The sequence below is a fragment of the Sitophilus oryzae genome, unplaced genomic scaffold, assembly GCF_002938485.1.
Source record: "Sitophilus oryzae breed Bouriz unplaced genomic scaffold, Soryzae_2.0 scaffold_649_pilon_pilon, whole genome shotgun sequence".
NCBI lineage: Eukaryota > Metazoa > Arthropoda > Insecta > Coleoptera > Curculionidae > Sitophilus > Sitophilus oryzae.
The window spans coordinates 1,761,441-1,773,016 of NW_022147250.1; the positions used below are offsets into that span (position 1 = coordinate 1,761,441).

At 33.3% G+C, this 11,576-nt stretch overlaps 1 protein-coding gene across 4 annotated transcripts in view; it reads left to right on the forward strand.

The window, feature by feature from the left end:
• LOC115887837 (alanine--glyoxylate aminotransferase 2, mitochondrial) overlaps positions 1-5,053 on the forward strand; it is a 29,132-nt gene extending 24,079 nt beyond the window's left edge. For all 4 annotated transcript variants that reach the window (XM_030907353.1, XM_030907351.1, XM_030907352.1 and 1 more), the window contains 2 exons: positions 2,462-2,710; positions 4,917-5,053. In XM_030907353.1, the coding sequence (XP_030763213.1) occupies positions 2,462-2,710; positions 4,917-5,006 (339 nt within the window). In that variant the 3' untranslated portion in view covers positions 5,007-5,053. The remainder of the gene's footprint in view (positions 1-2,461; positions 2,711-4,916) is intronic.
• Positions 5,054-11,576: the final 6,523 nt, after the last annotated feature.

The following is an 11,576-nucleotide window of genomic DNA, read 5'->3' on the forward strand; positions in this document are numbered from 1 at the left end:
GATTTTATGCGCCTATTATATATGTAGCTTGATGGGATATAAAACACTTTTTGGAGGCCGATTCGGAAAAAATATTTTTTTTCCTCAAAAAGTATGCGCGGTGGCGTTTTTTTAAAAGACACAAAAAATGTAGTAAATACTAGAAGACCATTTTACGAAAACAAATATCGGTCGTTGGTGGAGATGGAAAATATTTATACTTTTATGGAAGTCAAATGTTAAAGCACTTACCAAAACATAGACACGCCAAATCTTATTCAAATAGGAATAAGGGTTTTAAAAATATCTCAAAAAATATGTTATTTTTTTAAAGTTTGATGCCCTCTAACGGACAAACGAAGCACTTTTATATAGAGGTAAATTGTGTACTTATTTTGATGTCAAAATACGCAGTAATTCTATGTCCACGGAATATTTGGAAACCATGTGCAAATATCTTCAGGTGTGGTATATTTCGAGCCTGTCTATGCGGTTTTTTCGCAAAAACGATGTTGAGAATCGTGCATTTTCTTTTTAATTTTCTTATACAGTGGTCCGAACTGTATTCCAGAAACTTCGGCAGCATATTCTGCACATAAAATAAGTAAAAGTTCATATAAACTCATGTCCTAAAATGATTCGTTTCGAAGATACAGGGTGTAGAATTTTCATTTTTATTTCGATGTTTTTGAACTAATGTCGATATTTGGATGAAAATTGGTATCTATTTTTTTAACATGAGAAATTTGATTTCGATGTCAATATCACTCATACTTGTAGGGTGCGCCACCTACATGTTTTTTTACTATTTCGAAGAGTAATAACTTTTCGTCCGTCCCTGTAATACACTTCTGAGTGAAAAAATATACATTTACGCCTTATTTTATGTAAGAAATGTAGCTTGGTAAAAATCGCTGCGAGCAATCGTTCTCAAGATATTTGAATTCTTATTAATCAATCAACGACAAAAATTAAACATCTTTACTAGATAGATATTTGAGTAAAATAATACTTTTCGAGACGTTCTGATACCAAAAGCTGTTTTAAAACCTAACTGTCAGTTTTCTCGAAATTTCGTAATATTTGAAAAATATATTTTTTTTTGTAAAAAAACTGCTTGTTTTAACCTAAATACAATTTTTCAAAAATCGCGAAATTTCTAAAAAACTTGTTTAGCTCTTTTAAAACAGTTAGGTTTTAAAACAGCTCGAGTTGAACCTATGATACTAAAATGTCTCGAAAATTATTAGTTCAGTCAAATATCTTTCTAGTGAAAATCTTTAAATTTTGTCACTGATGACATGTATTGATTATTAAGAATCCAAATAGCTTAAAAACGGTTGCTCGCGGCGATTTTTACCAATATACTTTTTTTACGTAGATAAAGGCACAAATGTATATTTTTTCACTCAGTAGTATAATCAGCAGTGTAATACAGGGACGGACGAAAAGTTATTACTCTTCGAAATAGTAAAAAACATGTAGGTGGCGCCCCCTACAAGTAGGAGTCATATTGACATCGAAATCAAATTTCTCATGTTAAAAACCCTAGATACTAATTTTCATTCAAATACCGAATTTAGTTTGAAATTATTAGAAAAAAATCAAAATAAAAATGAAATTTCTACACCCTGTAACTCCGAAACGAAGCATTTTAGGACATAAGTTTATGCTTTTTTGAAAATGTTTAATTTATGTCAATGATGTAATTTGATAATTTCGATTCTCCAATATCTCGAAAACCATTACTCGTAGCGATTTTTACCAAGATATCTTTTTTACGTAAAAAACGTGGTAAATGTTTTTTTGCTCAGTAGTTTTATACAGGTACGGACGAAAAGTTATTACTCTTCAAACGAGTTAAAAAATATGTTGGTGGGGCCCTCTACAAGTAGGAGTCATATTCACATCAAAATCAAATTTCTCATGTCAAAAAACTCCCAGACGTCAATTTTCATCCAAATATTACCGTTACTTCAGAAATTATTTTGGAAAAAATCGAAATAAAAATGAAACTTCTACATCCTGTATCGCCAAAACTAAGCATTTTAGGATACGGATTTTATACGGACTTTTTTACTTATTTTTATGTGCAGAATATGCTGCCTAAGTTTCCGTAATACAGTTCGGACCACCCTGTATATTTTATAAAACTTTTTAGAACTGCCTGTTCATCGCAAATTTTCCCACGCTATATATAATCCTAGGGTATAATTTCTTAATCTCTGATAGTACCATGGTTACGGCACTAAAAGGGATGGAAATACAGAAAAAATGCGGTGGCCATCAAATTTTTTTAAAATTAAATCCATTTTTTTTCAATTTTCATACTTGAATAACTCGGTTATTTTGGACTTTTTTGAAAAACTGTAAAGAGAAAACATGTTTCTTTTATCGAGATCTACCTGAAAATATTTGCATTTATTTAAAACTCGCCCTGTATATTGTACAACTTTAAATAAAATATTTTCCAATTAATTAGATTATAGAAGAAGAAAATTTACAAGAGAATTCGAAAACTATTGGAACTCATCTTTTGTTAAGACTCTCTGAGCTTATGGACGAGTTTGATTTTGTTGGTGATGTACGCGGAAAAGGATTAATGATAGGCGTTGAGTTAGTGTCAGATAGAAATAGCAGGCAACCTTTATCACCAGAGAAAATGACTAAAATTTGGGAAGCGTGTAGGGATCTTGGACTTATTATTGGAAGAGGAGGATTACATGGAAATGTAAGTCTTATATTTAATAAACTAAACAATAAAACCAGTAATTATCAATTGATACCCAATTTCCAAAGAAAGGAGAAATAATATAATCGTGAAGAATGGAAAACTGTACTATGTAAAACATATCCAACGAGTTAGTGAAGTTTTTGACAGATGGAGTCCAAAAAATGACAGACAATACAGTTTTTTGTCAAATGTGACAAAAGTTAATAAGATTAAGATTATTGAGACGCGATTGACAATATAAAAAGATAATTTTAATGCCTAAGCATAAAAGTAGAGAAATATATTATTAAATTGACATTAATTGTTAAGTTCAACGAGTGAACCCATTATTGCTTGATATATAATTACTTACAAGGTATTACCGTTGACTAAAAGAATTGGGAAGATACGCAAAGTAATGGGCGAATTCGTGACAAGGCTGATTTGATTTCCCCTTACGTCTCAAGTGCTGTACGGTGGAGCCTCTACTCGTTCTGCGGCCAACGCACAATTTTCTCTAACTCGGCTAGCGAAGGCAAATCGAAGACTCTGTGGAACTGAAAGCGACAGTGTTGTTATAATGCCATATTAAAATATGTAATATCTGTAATACGTTTGACGAAAATATATTTGGATGAAAGATCCGCGTTTTTGTATTGAAAGTTTATTTGTGTTAAACACAGAATAAACAACAAAAATAAAAATTCATCTATTGGTACTGAATATTTCGTATGATCGAAAAACGTCGTCTAGTTGGCTGGGAAATGACGACTATTGACATTTACCATCATATTTTACATATGAAATAACAGCGATCTTCATTTCCAAGCCAACTCTGACGCCGTTACTGTCAGTGGCGTAACTATAAATTTTGGGCTCTCCCGCAACTTTCGGTCATTGGGCTCCTGGTCCCTTATCTCAATTTTTAACTGGTTGGCCGGGTCTCAAGATAGGGCTCCCTATATTAGAGAGCCAACCGCGGGGGTAAGCGGGGGTGTAGCTACTCCACTGGTTACTGTAATGTACCCAAAGTCCGCAAATCTACCGATTAATCCGTAGTTCTGGAAACACTGTCTCCGGCAACCACCCACTCTGTCGACTTAAAGCAGAACTACGGCACAGTGTTCTTTATCCGCTGCGCTGTAAACGATTATCAGCGCGCAATGGCGCAGAGCTAAACTAAATCTCGGACATATATAACGGTAACGCCAGCTACATCTCGGACATATTTTGTGCCACGAAATCGCCCACAAGGTTGCGCATCTTCTTATTTCTTCAATCAACAGTATTACTTTTTATATTATTTGCGACGTTTGAAATTGTTTAAAAAATTATTTGTGACGTTTGAAAAAAATATCATGTTCTATTCAGAGTAAAAATTTGCTTTTTGTACCATGCCTAGCCGTCAAGCGTACAAACTCGTCACAGAAAGTTTTTTTTAAACAGAAAATTTCACAGAAAATTTTACTCCTAATAAAACAATGCTATTACCTGTGAGTTAAAATGACAGACAAAACTTTGTCGCTGTCATATCTCCTCTCGTTGAACCGATTATAGGTATAGTAAACGCCACGAATGTTTGGGATTGATTCATCGCTTGATGAAGTTAGAATCGACACGCGCGCTATTATTTTTACATTAAAAACGTAAATTTTTACCGCAGACGTAGGTTTTTAAAGGCCCGGTCTAATCATCTACCTGCGCTCCTCCTCCTTATTCTAAAATGTTAGCGTGAATGACAAAGACGATACTATATCGTGTTTCTTTGATTGATTCGTTTTTGTGCGTCGGTCCATTGGTGTGCTTGCAGTGCGACCAATGGGGCATTCCAGTTTATATTTATAACCAAATATATGTTTTGACAAGACTTTGACAGCTAAAACAACAAATTACAACAGATTATATATTGATTATTATATGACTTGAAACACCACGGCACTGGAATTAAGTTTTATGTGACCTTGAACAGATTAGTTCACATGGTAGCGACCGATGAATCACTCCCAAACATTCGTGGCGTTTACTTTACATGCTTTATTACATAAAAAGTATGAAATAGTAGCTAAAAACAGTTTTTCGATGTTCTAATATTAGGATATGTCGCCATATAGCGAGAAGCACGTGTTTTTAGTTAATTTTATTAATGTATTGTATATTTTTTTTATTTGTTATTATTAAGTCTAAATACCTATATTTTATATTAATTTAAATAATTATATTTTAGGTATTTCGAATTAAGCCTCCGATGTGTATTTCCAAATTAGACGCAGATTTTACAGTGGATGTGTTACGGTACGCCTTAAACAGATTGTAAAAAATGAAAACATTGTCCTATACAAATAAAGCTCCTTTTGTATAAAATTATTTGTTATTTATTTAACTTCTTACTTATTGCAGCGCCATATTCTATACAGAGCGTACATCGCATGTACTTGTGATGTGTGTCATCAGTGTTTCACAAGTACACGGGACCTACAGTTTATCGCCGAATCTGAACGGCACTATTTGAGAGGCTGTACAAGGCAAATATACTCAAGGTGGTTTGCCATTGCCTTCCTTGAGGTGACGGCTCGCTGGTCGCTCTGTTTAGATAAATCAATATTTTTATTTAAATAAATAAAGCGACCGTAATGGCTGAGGATCGAACCTAGTACCATCAGTGGCGGCTCGTCAGGGTAGGCAAGGTAGGCGGCGCCTACCCTAAAATTTTGGCAGAATTTAAGCGGTTTATTACATTACATTATTTACTATTAATGTTGCCAATACATAAAAATACTGTTAATACACGGAAGTGTGTTGTAATAATCAATATTATTTTAATATTTGTGGTCTTGTATATTAAAATATTCACTACCGCTTGTGTACGCTGACTGTGCCGCTGCGTTAGAAAACAAAATAATTTTGACAGTTGGAGTAATGCAAACGCCCCAAACGCCTTTGTTCGGCGATTTCTACATCGCCTAGTATCAGAGTCGATGTTCGACGTACGGCAGTCTTCTGTCTCTATCTGACTCATCGTGCGGTAGCGACGCGACGTAAGTCGGAGTTGTATCGTATTGTTGCGGACCGGTGTGGACTCGACCTAACCGCACAATATGGCTCGCCCTCGGATGACCTTAACATTGCATAGACACCGCAATGATTCATTCGTTCGAGAAGAATCGAGTCCCATTGGAATGGACTAGTACATACGAGAACATTCGAAAAACCTTCTCTACGCACCTAACGATCTATGGACTATTCTAGAGTTCTTTACCTGTCGGTATAAAAGCCGGCGGCTGTGGCCTACAGGGGGCAGTTATAAATAAACAGCACAGATGACGCGCTAAAGTTCAAAATAAATTCTTAGTTATAAATCGTTTGTAAATAGTTCTATAAGTCTTTTATCGTTATTGTTTTTGTTAATTAGTGTTAAATAAATAGTGTTTAAATAAATTGTGACTTTCTATCCACACGGAACCGACGAAAAACGTAACAATATAAAACCCGTTAAGTTAAGATGTTTAGGACATACATTCTTACGAAGTTTATTTCTTAGAATCGGTCCAAGAATCACCGCCCTAAATATTAACATGTCAATAAGAATACCGTTTGCTTTGCCGTTCATGTTTGCTATTATCAACTATCAAAAACAACCTTTTGTCCGTACGCTCAACTTTTGTTTTTCCATAGTTATTTCGGTATTATACCAGACGGTAGCAGATAAATGTTATATTTTTTGTTTATAGGATATCGTAGGGCAGAGGCGCATATATGGGAGGGGTAACGGGGGTAATTACCCCTCCCAGGAAGAAATTTATTTATAAATAAGAAAATCTGGTATGAAGTAAAATTGTCACAAAATAAATTAATAATGTCAATCAAAATAGAAATCCAGAACAATCTAAGCTTATTTTTTTCCACATATATAAATACCTTTGAGCGAAAATGTAATTTAAATCTATTACCTACTTTATTTAAATATTGTCACTACCCCTCCCAGACTCAGCCCACGGCCACACAGAAAGCGTTTTTAGCGTTTTGCGTCTCAAGCGGTTTTTGCAATTTGACCGTTTTAAGCGTTTTTTCTATTTGTGTCCATTAAAAACACGCAAAAGACGCGGCAGGTTTGCAGTTTCTATCAAGATATCAATTAGTAACGTCGCAAGCTCGTGGATTCCCGGCCCGTTCAACAATCAATCCTGTGAGAAAGAGGTAGGCGAGTTCGGCACGGTTAGCGTTGAAGAGACGAAGATAAAAGATGCTGGGATTGAATTGTGGACGGGGCCGGGGCATATATTCGGCTACAAGCACAATCTACTGCTAGTGCCAGTGGTGTGTGTAAAAATAATAATTATTATTTGCCATTTATTTTACGAATTTTAGTTTATATGTGTATAGTTTTTTTTATGTTGTAGTGTTGTGATTACTTGTTATAATAATTATAATATAATATAATCAATAATAGAATAGTAAATATTACTAGTTCCTAACGCAATTTTAGGACATTATTTATGAAACTTCTTTACGTGCGTTTGGAGTAAAAATTCAAGGCTACGAGTTAGCGAGACGGCCCTGACACACAAGCTAGTTGTAACGAAACGTGTTAATGGCTTAGAAATACGTAGTGACGCGACGTGTATTTGTGAGCAGTCCACGTCTTTATCAAAAATATTGATATTTTAATACAAATTTCGTAAAAGTTAATCAAATTATTACGTGGAAAAAACCATTAGTTACACGTAAAAAAACTATTTTTACGCGTATGAAACTATTTGTTACTGGTAGAAAACTATTTTTTTACGCGTATATAACTATTTGTTACTTTTAGAAAACTATTTTTTACGCGTATAAAACTATTTGTTACGTATAAAAATCTATTTGTTACACGAAAAAAACTATTTTTTAAGTGTAAAAAACTATTTGTTACACGTAAAAAACTATTTTTAAGTGTAAAAAACTATTTGTTACACGTAAATAATTATTGTTACACGTAAAAAACTATTTCTTGCGCGTAAAAAAACTATTTTTTACGCATATAAAACTATTTGTTATTGGTAGAAAACCATTTTTGCGCAAAAACTATTTTTTACCTGTAAAACACTATTTGTTACACGTAAAAAACTATATTTTACGCATCAAAAACTTATTGTTTCTGATAAAAAACTTTTTTGCGTTAAAAAACTATTTTTTACGAGTAAAAAACTATTTGTTACACGTAAAAAAACTATTTTTTACTCGTACAACACTACTCTCAACAGGTAAAAAATATTTTTACGCAAAAAAAATATTTCTTAAGCATAAAAATCTATTTTTCAAGCATAAAAATCTATTTTTTAATCATAAAAATCTATTTTTTAAGCATAAAAATATAATTTTTGCACCTAGAAAACTATTTTTTACACGTATAAAACTATTTGTTACCCGTAAAAAACTATTTGTTATGCGTAAAGATCTTTTGGTTATGCGTAAAAAACCATTTTACGCATAAAAAACAATTTTTACGCTTAAAAAATATTCCCTTAAATTATTACTTTTTCAACATTTTAAGCTACACTTTTTCAAACATTTCCTTCAAATTTTTGAATTTAATAGAATCTTCCTAAAACAGTATATGTCTATAAAAATATTTTTAGATAATACTCTAAAATGAAAAAAAAAAATGCATAATATTTAATTTATTGTTATTGTATTATTAAATATTACGTCCGCCTATGACGGGGTCTCATAGTAAACGCTAAAGACGCTACAGAAAACAAATTGATTTGTTTTCATTTGCGTTTTTTTGCGAGACACGCCGAACGCTAGACGCTTTTGGTGGGGCCACTCCTATATAATCCTGTTATTTTGTTTTAGACGCAAAAGACGCTTCACGCTAAAAACGCAAAAAACGCTTTCTGTGTGGCCGTGCACTCAGTCTCTGGATGCGCCACTGTCGTAGAGTGGTAGAGAGAATCCTGTCGAATCTCAATTTATACAGTTAAAAACTTTGATGTTTGTGTATTTTCATTTAGTTTGTTGATGTTATTAGCATAATTGTAATAAACAAAAAATAACTTGTAAATATAAAGATTAAAAATTTGGCTAAGATTCGGCAATTATATAATAACAAATTTACTGGTTTAAAAAGGTTATTTTTAAAAATTTGGCTAAGATTCGGCAATTATATAATAACAAATTTACTGGTTTAAAAAGGTTATTTTATTTTCTTATATTTATTATTTATTGACGATACATTAAAAAATGATCTAATTTGGTGATAAGCAGTGGCGCAACTAGAGGGTGTTAAGTGCCCCTTAGCCCCCCTAGATGGCTCCTGCGTGTTGTATAAAATTGGTTTTAACCTCAAATCAATATTATCTTAGAGTGACTTAAGCCCCCCCCAAAAAAAATACTTGAGCCCCCCTAAAAGTATATGTGTCTCCTAAAAGTTGCGCCCCTGGTGATATGTTATCTACAATAACAAATATTGAAGATTACAAGTTCAGGGCAGAGCTGTTAACATTCTCCATAAAGCAAACGATTTTTATTCATTTCGTGAATATCTTGGCTCGATTTTTTCGTATTTCTAAGAACCTTTTTAAAAATTTTCTATGAGCAAATACCGAGAGTACCGCTCAACGCTCAAAGCCCGCGGCCCGAGCCGTGCGAATATGTGCGAATATGTACGTGCTCTAATCATACAGGGTCGCTTTTATGTATGGAAACGGTCGATTATTAGGTAAAATATACCGTATGTTCGAATAAAAACGGCGTCAGCGATGGCTATGAAATGAAGATCGCTGTCATTTTATATGTAAAATTATATGAAGAATGTATGTGTTGATCATACGGTACCAGGTACAGCAAAAACTTAAATACAAAAATTATAGGTTTTTTGAATGTCTATTGGCGAGTAATAAATTTACGTGTACAGGGTCAGTCATAAAGTCGTGACACATAAAGTTTAATTTTTTTAAATAGAACCCCCTGTAGATTATTGCATATTTCAGTTCTTCCTTCAATTCTAAGCAAAAATCGAAATACACACAATGTACCTCAAACCAACCGTTTCCGAATTATTGACTTTTGAATATATCACTAAAACAATTTGATTTAATTTCGATATGTTCAGTTTCATTTAATGATGCCATTCTGCCGAAACTGTGATACTGTTGTAATGGGTTTTTAAATGCCTATTAGCTAATAGTAAATTTAAGTATACAGGGTCGCTTATAAAGTTGTGGCACATCAAACTTTATTTTTTTTTTTAAACGAAACCCCCTGTATATTATTGCATATTTCAATTCTTTTTTCAATTTTAAGCAAAAATCGTAATACACAATGTCAAGAATTGAAATGTTAAACGGAAATTTTATAATTTCCAGACTTGATATAATCTCATTTTACACATCTATAAATGATAACTTGAGAATTAATATCAAATATTAGCATCACAGTTTCGGCAGAATGGCATCGTTAAATGAAACTGAACTGAATGAATGTTAATGAGCTGAATCGAAATTAATTAAAAAAATTGGCGCCGGGAGGCACGTCGTATAGCCGCCCATACTTAATATTTTTTTATCTCAAAAACTAAGACTTTGACTGATTTTGATGTTATTACAAATTTTGTTGCAAATATTATTCCTAATCTTAAATTGAAAATCGGCTTTCGCTAACTACTGTAATTTTGGAGTTACAATTTTTTTTAACCCCCTCCCATACCCCCATAAGGAGGTGTATTTAAGTGATATTTTCAAAAGTCAATAACCGGAAACGGTTGGTTTGAGGTCTTCTTCTCCTTACAGTGTCATACTCTATAAAGAGCGTCGGCTACCTCTCGCATGTACCTGTGATGTGTGTCAGCAGTGTTTCACAAGTACAGGGGTCCTACAGTTTATCGCCGAATCCGAACGGCACTATTTGAGAGGCTGTACAAGGCAAATATACGCAAGGTGGTTTGCCATTGCCTTCCTTGAGGTGGCGGCTCGCGGGTTGCTCTATTTAGATAAATCAATATTTTTTATTTAAATAAATAGAGCGACCGTACTGGCTGAGGATCGAATCCAGTACCATCCCTTCTCTCGCACCGCAGATCGACACACTACCGCTTGCGCTGACGGCCACTGGTTTGAGGTAGATTGTGTTTATTTCGACTTTTGCTTAGAATCGAAGGAAGAACCGAAATATATTAAAAAAATGAAACTTTGATGTGCCACGACTTTATGACCGACCCTGTATAGTTAAATTTATTAGTCGCTAATAGACTTATTCAAAGCTAATAGATATTTAAAAATCCTAAAATAAAAAAAAAATAATAATATATAATTTTTATGTTGTTTCTATTTAAAACTTTTTGCGGTACCTCCTATATTTTACCTAATAATCGGTCGTTTCCGTACATAACAGCGACCCTGTATAAAAAAAAACATGGCTCTAATCTGTACCTCAAAGCATACCGCGCACTTTTTCAAAGCACGATTTCAATGCGCGATTTTTTGCCGCGCTTTGCCAAGCGGCTCTTCGCATAAGTGCGTGGCAAGTTTTACTTTACAACATCCATTAACCTTCTTTCCTTGATTTTGCATACAGAATTCCATATAAATAATTTATATGCATAATTCACATCTTAGGTTATTTCATATTCATCAAGATATAATATGTATTATATCTTGGATATTTTGGACTTAATTGAAAAACGGCAAAGAGAAAATATATGTTTCTTTTATCGAGATCTACTAGCCCTGAAAATATTTGCACTTATTTAAGACTCACCCTGTATACACAAGGTGTCCCAGAAATAAGTGCAAGTATTTTAACTGGTAGTATAGTTCAACCCCAAAAACACGCCTATGAGGTTTTTTTCGCGAAAATTTTTTCTTGAAAATTCGGATTTTTTTGAAAAAAAATTTGGATTTTTTTT